General features: G+C 42.2%; 1 protein-coding gene across 2 annotated transcripts in view; it reads left to right on the top strand.

Moving 5' to 3' along the window:
• The first annotated feature begins 1908 nt into the window (after positions 1–1908).
• The window catches only part of ERO1B (endoplasmic reticulum oxidoreductase 1 beta), a 62221-nt gene continuing 47619 nt past the window's right edge, over positions 1909–16510 (top strand). The window contains exons 1-2 of one of the 2 annotated variants that reach the window (XM_040968051.1): positions 1909–2193; positions 12175–12294. In XM_040968051.1, coding sequence (XP_040823985.1) covers positions 2092–2193; positions 12175–12294 — 222 coding nt within the window. In that variant the 5' untranslated portion in view covers positions 1909–2091. The remainder of the gene's footprint in view (positions 2194–12174; positions 12295–16510) is intronic. The other variant, XM_040968053.1, reaches the window with a different exon arrangement.

The raw sequence follows: 16510 nt of genomic DNA on the forward strand, positions 1-16510 counted from the left end.
CCAAGGCTGGTTCGAGTTCTGGCTCTTCTGTTTGCAATCCAGCTTCGTGCTGATGCATTCTGGGCAGTAGCAGACCGATGGCTCAAGTGCTTGGGCCACTGCTACCCACATGGGAAACCTGAAAGGAGTTCTAGACTCCTGACTGAAGCCTGGCCCACCAGCCAGAGGTGGGTCAGCTGGCAGGTATTTGGCATCTGTATCAGTGCAAGAAGAATCTCTCTCCATCTCTCTCTTGGCTGGGGTAGTTGATCAATTTGTTCTGTCCTCCATCCTCTGTTATGGTATCAGGTGTCCTCTGCAGCTCCAATGCATTGCTCTTTCCTCCAAGTACAACCAGATATGCTGTCCACTGCTCTTTCAAAGCCACCGAGTAGATCCAACTCTGACACATGCACTCCACGATCAGACCACTGAACCTGCAATTCTCTCTGTGGTTGGAGTTCTGAGTCCAGTGGTTTGGGAGGATCCCCAAAGAAACCTCATCTGAGGTAGTCCCAGACCTGGTTCTTGTGTGTGCTTGCTTCTACAAGCTGAAAAGGCAAAGAAACATATGATCCCCTGGAGCTTCCAGAATAGAACATAGCCCTATACATCCATTTTGGACCTCTGACCTTGGAAATGTGAGGTCATTAAATTTTTTTTTTAACATCATTCCATCTGCAGTGATTTGTTACAGCAGTGGTGAGAAACCTGCACTACACAGATGTAAGATAATGTATGCCTAATTTTTTAGAAATAAAGGATATTAATAAAACTAGTAGCAATTATCCTTTACTCAGTACTTCCAACTGCTGCATGCTGAACTAGAACCTATAAGTATAAATAGTTAACCTTATGTAATCTTAGAACACTATTTGGGGGTTAGAAATTAACTAACACATAACTAACTAGAAAGGTTTAGGTTTCCACATCTCTCTTTTTAAAATTTATTTTTATTAGGAAGGCAGATATACAGAGGAGGAGAGACAGGAAGATCATCTGTCCGATGATTTACTCCCCAACTGGCAGCAACAGCTGGAGCTGAGCCAATCTGAAGCCAGGAGCCTGGAGTCTCTTTTGGGTCCCCCACGGGGGTACAAGGTCCCAAGGCTTTGGGCCATCTTCGACTGCTTTCCCAGGCCACAAGCAGGGAGCTGGATGGGAATAGAGCTGCTGGGGTATGAATTGATGTTCATATGGGATCCTGGCACATTCAAGGCGAGGACTTTACCTGCTAGGCTACCAAGCCGGGCCAACCACTTCCACGTTTCATTACAAATGTCTGGTTCTGTCCTATTCTTTGGCGTGTATTCTTTTTGCATGCGTCAAAACAGGAATGGGAGTTGGGACAAGAGGTGACATCCACGTCTGGGGCGACAGCCACCTCTGCAAGTCGCGGGGGACCTAACCCAGCAGCCGCAGCAGACGTGAGGCTGGGGAAAAGTGAACGAAACAAAGAAACCTCGCTGACCACAAAGTGGAAGATGCCGCCCCATTCGATTTTTCACTCTCACACGTAGTGGACGGATCCTGGCTCCGGGCGGCTGTGCGAGCTCCGCGGACGACCGACGGAGGGGCCACAGCACCACGCAGGGAGGACTTGTCTCCCGGAGCAACCGGCCGCGTCGCGGCTCCGGGAGCCGGTGCCGGAGGACGCCCCCGGCTCCCCAGCTCTCGCCTCTCGGTGTTTTGGAGGCCCGCGTGGTCCCGCCTCATTGGTCGCCGAGGAGCCTCAGGCCTCGGGGAGGAGGCGCGGCCGCCTCATTTGTAGTTCTCAGGTTTGCTCGGCCGCCCGCTCCGCCTTCCGACCACAGTGCCGGGGCGGCAACCGGGACCACAACTCCCACAAGGCCTCGCGCTCGGCATGGGGGCGTGGTCGCGGGCACCCGAGGCAAGCCGGGGGCGGGGCCGCCTGGAGCATGAAGCGGGGGCGCCGGGCTCGCCTGCCTTCCAGCTACCGCGCACCGCGGGGAGCGTCCCCGACTGCCGGCCGGCGTGCAGCGCTCGGACCCTGGCGTCCCTCTGCCACCGGGAACCGTCCCCTTGGGTCGTCGCCCCGGTCATCCGCTGTTCCTCGGCCCTGAGGGGAGGCGGCGGGGGGTAGAGGTCAACATGAGCTGGGGGTCCCGCTGGGCCGGCGCCAGGCAGGGGGCGGCGGCCGCTGTGCAGCTGCTGGTCACCCTGAGCTTCCTTCTGAGGGTCGTCGAGGCCCAGGTAAGCCTGAGGGATGGCGGGCCGGGGACTCCTGGCCGACCCCCGCATTCCCTCCTCCGTGGACGCTGTGAACGGCTGTGGCCGTTCGGCCGGGAGGGCCCCGGGGCTAGGAGCTAAAATGATTTCTTGGCGATCGGAGAAGCCGCGGAAGGGGGGAGGTGGAGGCAGCGTCAGCGAGTGGACTGCGGTGTGCGGGGATGGCGACACTCGGGCCAGTGGCAGGCAAAGAAAAAGAGGAAGATGGGGAAGGTGCCCTGAACTGTTTTCTGTATCTTTCTGATGTTGGCGGGAGACGGGACGGGGATGAAACCGCCGTCGGTCTGGTGAGGAGAGCAGATCCCGGCAGCCGAGGTTGACGCCCGTTCCTTCGAGAGTCCCTCGGACCCCCGCAGCCCTGCCAGCAGCGGAGTGGGCTGGGAGGGCGCAACACAAGACCTAACTTGTGTTAACTTCTGGACTGAAGGTTCTTGGGCTTTTCCTCTGGCTCGAGATTGCTTTGGTAGCCAGCTGTGAGCTGTTATGTAGCATCGCAGGTGAACCGAAGCAGGACCCCTGGCTCCTGAGTCGGCCCCGAGGGCTATTGGATGCACGCTTTGGCTCTCAGTCGTGAGGTGCCCGCCGGCGGGTCAATTCAGAGTTTGGGGGTTGTGTTGGTAAAGGCAGATGTTACAGAAGCGTTCTCCATATGCTAGAAATCCTAGAAATCTAGAGCCTATTGCCTTAAGAGCGGTGTTTGCTGGTTTTTGAAAAATTTAGCGAATTTGAACAAGCTGCTGGGTGCACCTGCTGTGACAGTACTGTTAAAAACAAAATAAAAGTGTTCTCAGGTGGCTTGATAATGAGGGGGAAATGCGATTTGACGTAATTAGTGCTCATTGCTATGGAAAGTGGAAGGTAATCTAAGTATAGCCATGTAAACATGTTTGTCTGACTTTACACAGATGCTTTTTCTCATGGTGTTATTGTGCTCTGGGCACTAAATTCAAGAATGCTTGAGTATCTTTTTAGTGTCTGTTTCAGTATCAATTTATTTGAAAGAGGGAGGGGAGAGGAGAAGGAGGGAGGGAAGAAGAGAGGAGAGGAAGAAAACTAGAGAGGAATCTTCCATCTGCTGGTTCACTTAGCAAATGAGCCAGCTGGAGGCTGGAGCCAGGCACTACTCCCTGATTCCCACCTGGGTGGCACAGACCCAGCACTGGACCCCTCACCTGCTGCCTCCCAGAGTGAGCAAGAAGCTGGAATAAAAGCAGAGCTGGGAATGCAGTCCAGGCACGCCTGTGGAGTGTGGGCATCCTGAGCAGTGTCTTCACTCAGCACCCATTTTTTAAATGAATGCTACGATTAAAAATAAGACCTAGCAGCTAAAGTCCTCACCTTGCACGCCCGGGATCCCATTTGGGCACCGGTTCTAATCCCGACAGCTCCACTTCCATCCAGCTCCCTGCCTGTGGCCTGGGAAAGCAGTGGAGGACGACCCAAAGCCTTGGGACCCTGCATCTGCCTGGGAGACCCAGAAGAGCTCCTGGCTCCTGGCTTTGGATCAGCACAGCACCAGCCGTTGAGGTCACTTGGGTAGTGAATCATGGAACGGAAGATCTTCCTCTCTGTCCCTCCTCCTCTCTATATGTATCTGACTGTGCAATAAAAATAAATAAATCTTAAAAAAAATAAGAGGGGCAAACTTCAGTTTTAGGAGGAGTATGTTAAAAATACAGGTTCTCCAACTCTAGCTCCAGATAATCCTGGTTGAGTGGGTCTGAACTGTGATCCAGGAATTGGTGTTTTAAATAAACCCTGCAGATAACTAATGGGGTTATTCTTTGGATTATTTTCAGACCCCCAGTGGGGAACACTGAAATAATGAAAACCCAGCCAGAGCGACCAGATTCAATATGTTTTTTAGGAAACATATTGTATGCTTATCAAACTAGTTGCTTCCTTTTAGAGTTTTTTAAGTTTGTGTGATTAGTGCTTTATACATAACACCTGTACTGTTAATTTCCTTACATCCAAATGAGTATGCTGATATATAGTTTAACAGTTAAACATATTCAAAGTAGTTCTGTGCCAGTCCTCTAAAGTGAATGTATTTGTTTTTGTTTCCAGTGGTACTTTGTACTGTAGTGTTTGATCATGTTTTAGATGATACGTTAACCTGTAATACGCCTTAAAATACTTATTTTAGTAGATCTCCCAGAAGTGGGGCCATTGAGGTGACTGATGTTAAGTGAGGGACTGATATTATACTGCCAGAAAGTACACCTCTTGCTGCTCCCCATGGCGTATCTGTGTATCTCCTCCTCTGTAATAGAGGAAAGCAGAAGAAGATGAAGAAAATAAAAATGGATCTCAGCCACTTCTTCCACATATTCGATTGGTAGAAAAACAGTACAGATAAAGAAGTGTAATTTTTGAAAAGTATCTAGTCAGAAGAAATCAAGAGCAAACAAATGTATTTCCTTGCAATAAAAGCAGAAAAATATTTTGGAACACATACAAAATACATTTGTATACTGTTTTTCTTATGCATGAGATGTAAATATGCTTCTTGTAGGTTGATGAAGCTCTAGAAAATCAAGGCATGGTATGTACGAGTGATTTAAGAACCTGTCTATAAAAAAGAATTGCAGTCAGATATAGTTTAAATTTTTCCAAGTGAACTTCTGAAGAAATACACAGACTCCTCCCTCCATCCTGAACAAGTAGAAAGCCAGCAATTTGGGATTCAAATAATGTTGTACTAGCTCATCACCTGGACATTTTTTCTCAGACCCTGAACATTTTTAAGTTTCTGCTCTAACAACTAGCTGTGTTGGGTGGAGTGGGCCAGAAATAACACCCATGTCTTCTCACAGAGGAAACCAGTAAGAGATTCCCACCATGAAATCTGAGCTCCAAAACTCTAGGTGCTCAATGAAAAGGTAAATGAGAAATGAAACCCAGTGCTAGTAAGGAGAGAGCTACTAGGGACAGGGAAGAAACTTCTTTGACATTCTGTAAACACGAACTAGTCCTTACAGTTACAGGCAAAAATCTTGGTATTTGTGTTGGGAAAAACATCAAGTGGAAACTGTAATTAATAGCAAGCAGTCCCGGGTTTGTGTGCCTTGGGTTACTGGAAGAAGCAAATGCCTGTCTCCTCTAGAGAAGTATATTCAGCTCGAACCCTAAAACATTCTTGAACTTCAAGTGTGTAGAAGAATAAACAACCCAAAAGTAGCAACAAATGAACAAGCAGAAATCACAAAACACAGAGACAGCAGCCCATGAATCAGATGCAGATAATCCTGGGCTTATGATGACCAGCTTAGAACAGTTTAATTTTATGATGGTGTAAAGGTAACCCACCTTCAGCAGAAACCATGCTCGAAGTTTTGAATTTGGATCCTTTTGGGGGGCTGACGATACATGGTAAGGACTCTTGGATGTTGGGAACTGGTGTACTTTTCCTAGTCATTCATGCATTCACAAGCAGGAGATAGCTGATACTTCAGAGTATACTGTGTTGCTAAGCTATGCTGTTCACTGAGTTGGTGTGTTAAATGCATTTTGAAATTACATTTTCATGATACGGATACGGTTATTTGGACACAGCCCATTGTAAGAGGGGAATATGTTTATTAGAAGACAGGAACGGACAAGCAATGATCCTCAAACTCTGAAAATCTCGGATAATTTAATGTCACTACAGTGTGTTAAGTAAAAAAGAGAAATGAGATTTTAAAGAATGCTGACAATTTTACAAATAGAATAAAGAACTCTGGATGGATTGAATGATTACACAAAGCTGAAAAATTGTGATTGAATTAGATGTCATGTCATTCTTTCTAGCAAATCCTCTGCAGTGTCCTATTCTTTCAGGACCTCACTAATCAAATTTAAGAGCAATCTACATGTATTCATTCACTCATCTCTGTTCTCATTTATTTTTGAATTCCTGTTAGTTACCATAGAGTTGTTTGTGCTGTTATCAAAGGGCAGTCCTTCCTAGTGTATGAGTGATCTTCAGAGAGTCCATAGATGTGTAGTATGAAAAAATTGTGAGTAGATTTAAAATGATACCTGTAAAAAATTTTTTTAAATTTTGAGAAGAAAGGAGATGACAGGATCTGCCATTTTCTGATTCACTTCCCAAATACGGCCAGAAAGGTCTGTTCTAGACCAAAGTCGGAAGCTGGGAGCTCAGTCCAGGCTTCCTGGTTCCCTGGCACTCAACTACTAGAGCCATCACCTGCTTCCTCCCAGGCACACATTACAAGGAAGCTGTCATCAGGAGTGGAGCTTGGATTGAGTTTCAAGTACCGTGTGTAGAACTGCCAGACCCCAAATGACATCCCCTCCCCCCCCCCTGCTCAAATTTACCTTTTAATTTCATTTTCCCCATAAACTTTTTCAAGTCCCTTCATATAGGTTCTGTTCTTTTCCATTTGAAGGATCTGTTCCCAGAAATCTTCACTTTTTCCTATATCATAGGTTTGTCCATCAATAAGAGACTTACTATCATTTAAAAAAATTAATTATACAATTTTATGTATTCATTTGGTTAATACTGTCAGTTTCTGAGATTTGTGCTAAAGTGTCAATTTATCCAACATGTTCTCTCATCTGAAATAATTTTCCTGGCCATACAGTGTAAGCTAGAAATCTTACTTACTTGGCACTACATATTCTTTTCATTCTTTGCTCAAGCTTTTCCAGTGGCTTCCTATTGCATTCAGTATGATACAAAAACACATTTGGTTTATGTCTCATTCTAAGAACTCCTAAAACCCTTGACATGTCCCAGACCCTATTTAATTGTACCATAAAATCCAAAATTAAAAAAAATATATCTTTAAAAAATATTAGCCTCTCTCAATCACATCTGAGTTCATGCTAATGAGGTAATTTCAGATAAGACCCTGTATTTTGTAGTTTGGGACTAAGAAGAGAAAGACCAGATAGATCAGTAATCCAAGCCTTGAACAAATAGATTTGATGAATGTCTGGATGGGGAACACATTGACCTTCTTGGGAGGGTGGTATGCTGGGAGAGGGCAGGAAAGTCCCTTAGGTTCCTTGCCTTCAGTGCCCAGTGCTCCGTGTTGCTAAATTGTATCCTTTATAATAAACTTGTAAAATAAGTGTTAAGGAGTTTTTGTGAGGCATTCTAACAAATTATCAAGCTTTAAAAACAAAGCTCTGGGGAACTCTTGATTTTTAAAGTCTGTCAGAAGAACAAATGGCCTGAATGGAAATCAGCGTCTAAAGTGGGGACAATTTTGTGGGACTTTGGCTCTAAACCTGTGGATCTGCATCAACTAATGGTTAGTATTAGAAATAAATTGCTGGTTACCTCATTGATCTTTGAGAGAATTGATTGGTATGAGAATACATCTCAGACTTAAAAAAGACTGAAGTATTATAAAGCAACTGGCATTGTGGTATAGTGGGTTTAGCTACCACTTGCAATGCCAGCATCCCGTATGAAGTACTTGTTTCAGTCTTGGCTGCTCTACTTCCTGTCTAACTACCCTGTTAATGTACCTGGAAGGTGGTGGAAGGTGGCTCAGGTGTCTGTCACCTGCCTCTCAGTGGAGATCCTAACTCCTGGCTTCAGCCTGGCTGAATCCAACTCTTGCAGCCACTGGGAGAGTAAATCAGCAATGGAAGGTCTCTGTTATTCTGCCTTTCAAATAAATAAAGCAGGCTTTTAAAAATATCTCAATTTTCTCCTTACTACTTCACATTTCTCATTTTTCAAAAATATTGGCTAAACTTACTGCTTCAGTAAGCTTTCACTTAGTATTCTCTGAATATTTTTCCCTCTTTCAAGATTTACCAAAACTATGGAGACCTTCATAACTCTCCGATTTTATAATGTGCAGCCACCATTCTGCAATCCCTATTTTCATTTCTTAGTTTTTTCCCATATCACTTATTGTAAACTCACAAATCCTGTACTAAATTTCCCTTTTATTCTATGAAATAGGTTCTATGAGGGTAGAATTTTTTCTTCCCACTACAGAATTCTATATTTCTAGCACTTGGTACAAAGCTTGTGTTAGGTCTCAATAAGTACATTTAATGAATAAATAAATGAAAGATTAATGCAAATAAATTATTCACAATGAATTCCAGAGAGACAATGGGATAATCAATGTTAAATGGGACTTAAGAGACATGGAGAATACAATAAGAAGGTCTAGTGTGTCTAACTGGTGTTCCGGGAGCATATGAAGGAATAGGAAAGAATCAATATTGATTTCTGCAGATCAGTATGTAAGAGAGAGCCCAATAGAAAAATGAACAAAAAGTACACGTAGACATTTCACGCAAGAAAAGAAAGTACCCAATATTGTGTAGCGAGTAAGGCCATTGCTTATATTGAGGCATCCCATATGGGTACTAGTTTGTGTCCCAGCTCTCTGCTTCAAATCTAGCACCCTGTAGATGGCCTGGGAAAGCAGCAGAGATGGTCTAAGTTTTTGGGCTCTTATACTCACATGGGAGACTGACGTTCCTAGCTTCGGCCCTTGTCTTTAGTCATTTGAGGAGCAAACTAGGGGATGGAAGATGATTCATTCTCTCTTGCAGTCTCTTTCTATGGCTCTCCTCCTCTCTGTAACTCTTTTGGATACATTTTCAAAAATGTCATGAAATGTGAATGTATTGCCTCTTTAATGCAGATAAAAATGATACCCTTTAATGCTTGCTGAGATGGCAAAAATAAAGCATAGATTAATGTTAAATATTGATAATGATGTGGCTCGACAGTAATCCCCATACATTGTTGGTTGGATCATTAGCTGATACAACTATTTTGGAAATCAGCCTGCCATTTTCCAATGTAACTGAACAGAGTTTACTCCTGAGCTTATAGCCTGGAGAAACTCTTCATGTAAGAGACTATGTATACAAGAATGTGTGTATAACATTCTTCAGCAAAATATGCAAACAACCTAAATATGGGTTGTATTCGTTTCCTGTTTCTATAGTGATTGTCACAAACTTAATGACATCAAGCAGCATAAATTTATTCTGGGGGTGGTTTTTACAGTATAAAATCAACATATCCGCAAGATTGCATTCCTTCTAGAGCTACTAGAAGCGAATTGTTGCTTACCTTTTGCAAGCTTCTAGAGGCTTCTGTGAACTTTGGCTGGTGACCTCTTCCTGCATCATGAGAGCCGGCAGCATAGGAAAGCTTTGTCTCTGGCTGTTTCATTCTCGTGGTTCCACTTGAACAGACCTAGTGTTGTTCCCCCACCTCAAGATCTTTAGCTTATTCACGTAGTTTTTATCATGTAAGATTTCATTCAGACATTTCAGGAATTAAGTCCTGAGCATATTTGTGGGGTGCCGTTATTCTGCTTACTGTATGTGTATTAACAGTAGAATGAATGGTGGTATTTTCATGTAACACAACACAGCAGGGAAAATGAATACACTTACCAAAAGCTCATGCTTGTGGATTGATGGGCAAAAGAAAATGTTAGCAAAAGAAGCATATTTTAAGAAAATATTTATTTGAAAAACAGAGATCTTCCATCTGCTAATTCACTCCCCAAATGGCCACAAAATTTGGGGCTGGACCAAGCTAAAGTCAGGAGCCTGGAACTTCATCTAAATCTCCCATATGAATTTCAGAGGCCCAAACAGCTGGGCCATTTTCCACTGCTTTCCCAGGCACATTAGCAGAGAGCTGGATTAGAAGTGGAACAGTTGGAACTTGAACTGACACTTATGTGTGATGCTGTTGCACATGGCAACTTAGCACACTGGCACAGTGCCAGCCTCAGCAAAGGAAGAATATTATAGAAAAATCTACACATTCCATTCTATTAATATTAAACTTCAAAAATAGAGGGGGGGTATGTTATTTATGGCATATTACCAAGAAAATTAGAATTAGTAACAGAATAAGATTGGTTTTTGCCTCCAAAGAGAAGTAGGAAGAAGAGACTGAGAGGGCGTTAGCGCTGTTTCATTTCTGCTTTTTTTTTTTCTATAATTTTAATGATGCACAATTTGTATCTTAATAGTAGCCTTTTAAAGTTATAGATATGGGCCTGATGTGATAACCTAGTGGCTAAATCCCCACCTTACATGCACTGGGATCCTATGTGGATGCTGGTTCATGTCCTCACTGTTCCACTTTGCATCGAGCCCCTGCTTGTGGCCTGAGAAAGCAATAGAGGATGGCCTAAAGCTTTGGGACCCTGTACCACATGGGAAACCAGGAATAAACTCTGGGGCCCTGGCTTCAGATCAACTTAGCTCTGGCTGCTGTGGCCACATGAGAAGTGAATCAGCAGGTGCAAGATCTTTGTGTCTTGGGCCCAGCGGTGTGGCCTAGTGGCTAAAGTCCTTGCCTTGAACGCCCCGGCATCCCATATGGGCGCTGGTTCTAATCCTGGTGGCCCCTCTTCCCATCCAGCTCCCTGCTTGTGGCCTGGGAAAGGATGAGAGAAAAGTTGAAAAGAGCTGGTTTCCATTTTCTGCTCAGTGCTTACATATATCCATATTGTAAGTCCATATGCAGTTGTAAAAAATAATACAAAGATAGGGTACCTTTATTCAATTATTTCAATGGTGGTATCTTGTGTAGTTTGATAATCAGAATATTGACATTAGTATAGCCCATTCACATTTCTTATTTTACTTGTCACAGTTGTGTGTGTGTGTGCTAAACCTTTTTTTGTTTGTTTGTTTATCCATACCCACAGTCAAGGTGACTGATGAGTTTTATCACATTTCTCCCTGTTGATTTTTTTTTTTAGCCATACTACTTTATTCTCACTCCATTTCCACTTTAGCTTTAACTCTCATCACCTCCCCCAGTTCCTAAACCCTGGAAACAAACAATATGTCCTCTATTTCTAAAGATTTCCATTTTAAAAAGTTCTATAAGTAGAATTATACAGTATGTAACCTTTTGGAATTGGCTTTTTCCCTCTCTGCAGTTGGTTTCTGGAAAATTCTAAGTGTGTATCAGTCAACGAATTGTGCTTTTAATTTAGCTGGAAAATGTTTTATGTAAATTTTAAACTCTGAATTCACTTTGTAGCTATTGATTTCTTTTCTAGGTTTAATTCATACTTTGAATATTGGCTAAGAGTATTTTATAAGTCTGATATTTTGGGAATAATTTACATATCTATTTGGGAAAATTATTTCAAACTTGCTAAACCTTAATCTCACTATCAAAGTGCATTTAATAATATTATTTATAGGGTACTTCAGATTTTTTTTTTAAGTTGAGAGAGCAAGGGCGAGAGAGAGAGAGAGAGACAGAGAGACAGAGAGAGAGAACAAGCAAACACCCTCCTTCCCATCTGCTGATTTATCCCTCAAGTGCCCACAGAAGCTGGAACTGGGCCTGGCAGAGCTGAGAGCTTAGTCCAGGTCTCACACAGGTGGCTACTTCTACTTCAAGTAGAATCCAGCTACTTGAGCCATTGCTTGTTGCCTTCTAAAGTGTGTATTGTCAGGAGATTGGAATCTAGGGCCAGAGCAAAGAACAGAATTTCATATTGGGAGCTGGGGGTTCTTAACCAAGAGACTCAAATCTCTGCTCAAAATAGGATACTTTTGAAGAATAAGTATGGAAGTGTGTAAAGCTCTTATCACTGTGCCTTATTAAAAAAGTGTTTCATAAATCGTAGCCCAAAAGAAAGATGAGCTACTGCTACAGGTACTGTATTATAGTCTGTGACTTTTAGATTAATAAAAACGAGATTACCATTGCAGTGGAGGTTTAGACAGAAAAAGGAGAATTTAACAAGAATGTTGCATTTTCAGAATGGATATATTTACTTTTAAAATTTCATTCATCACAGTAAAAAAATGACTGCTTTAATGTTGTAAACCTTCCTCAGCAGATACTGAATACTATAATGTAGTAATAGTACAAATTTAACAAGGCTGAAACAGCAATTTGCTAATTTAATATATAAAATATAATTATAATATGAATGTATTAAATATTGTGTATTCTAGGTCACTGGCGTTCTAGGAGATTGCTTGTGTGATATTGACAGCATTGACAACTTCAACACCTACAAAATCTTCCCTAAAATAAAACAATTACAGGAGCGAGATTATTTCCGTTATTACAAGGTAAGCTTGTAATTTATTTTGTTGGTACCAAAGATTTCTAGATAGCAGTGTTAGATGTGGCTTTTATGACCTCTCTGAAAATCTCCTTTAACTTCACTCAAGCCTGTGAATATCTATCTTTTAGCTATAGAAGTACCATCATGAAATCTCATTAGTCTTAAAAGCACTAACATATGAACCCCCTTCCATATTTGAGGAACTTCTTACCTTTCAGTTTTGTTTTGAGGCAGAGATTCTTCCTTCTACATCATGGAAATGCCAAAAGTTGGTATTGTTAACCTCCCTTGTATTATAGACGCTGTCATCTGGTCATAGCTGCAGGTTTTGAGTTGTGTTGATTGCAGGGTGCTAACATTGTACACAACGCCACAGCAGCAACTATCTATTGCAAAGCTCTCTGGGAGGCCTGGCTAACCAGTCTGAAGCTAGAGGTAGAACCTCACCCATACTGAATTGGCTATTAAATCTGATAAGAGTTTACTTAGATCTTTATAGAATAATAATGATGGTAGCAGTTATTTCTATGGTAATAAGGTAGTGTTCTACAAAACAGCATTTTAAAATTTAGAACAGTATTTGTTGAGAATCAAGAAGTCGATTAGGGTAAGGAAACGTTTAAACAGACATAGATACATTAGCCAGGGTGAAACAGAGAAGGCACAGTCCAGAAAACAGGAGAGGACAGAACAACAGCAGAGGAGTACTTGGAGATTGACAGACACAGGAAAGGAGTGGATACAATGGTGTGGTGTTGCAGTGACCGATACCCCGGTGGCATTCATTGAGTGGCGATCTGAATTGCAGCAGTAGCTGGAACTCTACCAGCAACCATGTGGGAAGGGATGTTCACTGGGAGCTCAGGAGGTGAATCCAGACTGCTCATCCTGCTGGTCTGTTTGATTTGACCAGGAGCAGAGACAGAGCAGCAGGTCCAGACGGGCAGTGTAAGAACGGGGTGAATATCATAGCTCAGTCTGCCCCCTGGAGCTGAATTGGACCCCATTTTGCTTAAGGAGGCAAACGCTATGGGACAGGACCATGGATGCACTGAGCTGGGAATGAATTCATTTCTGACTCAGTGAACTACAACAGAATGCCATCCTACAGATTCCACCTAAGACTTCAGACCGGATGGCCAGCAGATCAAGAGCTCTAGTAGTGACACATCAGGCACCAATGTGGAAAAACTTTCCAAGACTGTAGGAACAACAGTGAGCTGTGCATGTGCTGAGCTTGGAGCAAACTCACTGAGCTCAGTACGTTGCACTGAAGACTCTCCTGCAAAGGAACAAACACCTTTGCCAACCTCAGAGTTCACTGAGAAAGATATTGAGGAAATGGGGGATACAGAATTCAAAACACTTGTTATAAAGCTGGGTTTAAAGCTATATTCAATGAAAATTTTCCTAATATGAAGAAAGAATTGGGAAACAACATTCAAGAGGGGCACAGAACTCCCAACAGGGTTGACCAGAGCAATCTTCGCCAAGACACATAATCATCAAGCTCTCTTCAATTGAACATAAGGAAAAGATCCTTAAATGTGCACCTGAAAAAAAATCAACTGACATATAAAGGAATGTCCACTAAACTCATAGGAGACCTGTCACAGGAAACTCTACAGCCAAGAAGAGAATGGGGCGACATATTCTAGATCCTAAAAGGAAAAAGTTGTCGACACAGGATAATGTACCCAGCAAAGCTTTCCTTTGTCTTTGAAAATGCAATAAAATTGCTCCACAGTAAAGAAAAAAGAATTTGCGTCTTCCAAACCTGACCTACAAATGGTACTAGAAGATGTTCTCCTGACAGAGAAAAGAAATAGCACCCACCCAAACCAAAGGCAAATGTGAAGAACAATCCAGTAAAATGACAACAGAAGACTAAATCAATGAACAACCCATTGCTAAAGGGACAGAACCAATTACCACCTATTCATATTAACCCTGAATGTAAATGATTTAAACTCATCAATCAAACATCACAGATCAGTAGGCTGGATTAAAAAAAAAATCTGTGTTGCATACAGTAGACATATCTCACCAGCAAAGATCATACTTAGATCATACAGTAGCATCATTTTCTTCCAGAAGGTTCTTGATTTTCATTTCTTCAGCTACACATTAGTCATTCAGTGGCATGTTATTTAACTTCATGGTGTTGTTAATTTCTTTTTTCTTCCTGTTACTGATCTTGTTTTGTGGCTTTTCATTTAAGGAGATGTATAGTAGCTGTGTACTAAAGGCTATCATATCCAGTTGTGAGGCTACAATGCAGTATGCATCTCTACCTCCAGAATAAGGATGGACTCCCTGTGATACTGTTTATTATATCTTGACAATAGAATGCTGGACTCTCTGCTATTGTCCATGCCTGCAATGATGGACATATGACTGTTTATGAATACTATGCTATAGTAATAATATAGGGGAACTCAGTGGGGAGGCTATTGGGGAGGGGATAAGGGAAATCCCAGGGCCTATGGAAATGTATCATAAAATGATTATAATAATAATAAGTAAAATAAAAGGAATAGAACAGTAGTTGTTTTAAGTTTTATTTATTTGAAAGGCAGAGTGACACATACACAGACAGATGTCTGTCCATATGCTGGTTCACTTCCCAAATGGCCACAACCACCAAGGTTTATCCAGGAAGTGGGAGCCTAGATCTCCATCCATGTCTCCCATGTGGGTAACAGTGCATAGTGCTTGGGCCAAGCAACTTTAGCAGGGAACTAGGTCAAAACTGAGCAGCCAACAGGATTCTACCTGGCTGTTTGGTATAGAATGTCAGCATTGCAGGTGGCAGCTTAACCAAAGACACCACTGTGCCATCACCTAGCAGTGTTTTAAATACAAGTTAATTTTGGACCTTTGAATGTGTTTACTTGCTCCCAAGATTCAGTTGGTTTATGATTTCTTTGATTTTATTATTGAAGTTGATGAGGATTTTCTTTATACCCTTATTTTGTATTAGACCTTTAAGTATTTTTGAAGACTTAAAAAAAAAGTCATCCAATAGTTTGGGGGGTTTAAATTGTGCAGTAAAATAACAAATGAGGGGGTTGAATATTTGGAAACCCATCCCATTTCCCATTATCATCAAAAATATCCAAGTCAGTATGTGTGTGAATTTTAATAAATTATTTAGTTAGTTAGTTAAAGTCAGAGAGAGACAGATCTTCCTTCTGCTGATTTATTCCCCAGATAGCTGCAACAGCTGGTGTTGGACCAGGCCAAGGCCAGCAAGCAGGAATTTTTTATAGTTCTTCCATTTGAGTGGAGCTTCAAGGATACCAACGGGCACCCATTTGGAATGCTGGCATTACAGGTGGCATCTTCACCTGCTATGTCTCTGTGCCCCTGGGTCAATGCCTTTTCTCCATACAAAATTCTGTAGGATTAAAGATTCTATGGAGTTATAATTTTAAAAAAAATGAGTGTCAGAGTTGGAAGTGGCAGAGAGAGCTACAGTCTGCTGGTTTACTCTCCAAATGCCCATAGTGACTGAGGCTGTGAGCTGTCAGAGCCATGGCCAGAACTGAGAATCAGAAACTCAATCCAGATCTTCCACAAGGGTTGTGGAGGTCCAGTTACTTGAGCTCTCCCTTGTGCCCTCCCAGGATTTACATTTGCGGAAAGTTGGAACCACAAGCTAGAGCTGGAATCAGGAATCAAGTTCAGTTATTCTTAAGTGGTTTGTGGGCATTTTGACTCATGTCTCAACTGCTATGCTAAATGCCCACTCCATCCATATTTTTAAAATAAAACAGTGAATTGAAGTATCTTGTATAGGATGTTTTTGTTGAATAATTAAATAAATTTTATTTTTCTTTCTAAAATATTTATTTTATTTAAAAGAGGAAGATATTCTATCAACTGTTTCATTCCCCAGATGGCTGCAGCAGCTAGAGCTGGGCTATAAGGAAGCCAGGAACCAGCAGCTTCTTTCAGGTTTCCCATATGAGTGTAGGAACCCAAGCACTTGGACCTGTTCACACTATTTTTCCAGGCACATTCATAGATAGCTAGATTAAGTAGAGTATTTGAGAGTTGAACCGGCACCATATGGGAGGCTGGGGGTGTTACAGGTAGTGACTTAACCTACCACAATGCCAGTCCCTAAACAGATTTTATTAAGGAAAGGTGCAGAATAGCTCATAAAATGAAAGACAAACTCAGGAGGTGTACATTAGGAAAGGTGAATCTAGAAT

Source organism: Ochotona curzoniae, unplaced genomic scaffold (assembly GCF_017591425.1).
Source record: "Ochotona curzoniae isolate NIBS_2020 unplaced genomic scaffold, NIBS_Ocur_1.0 scaffold_4683, whole genome shotgun sequence".
NCBI lineage: Eukaryota > Metazoa > Chordata > Mammalia > Lagomorpha > Ochotonidae > Ochotona > Ochotona curzoniae.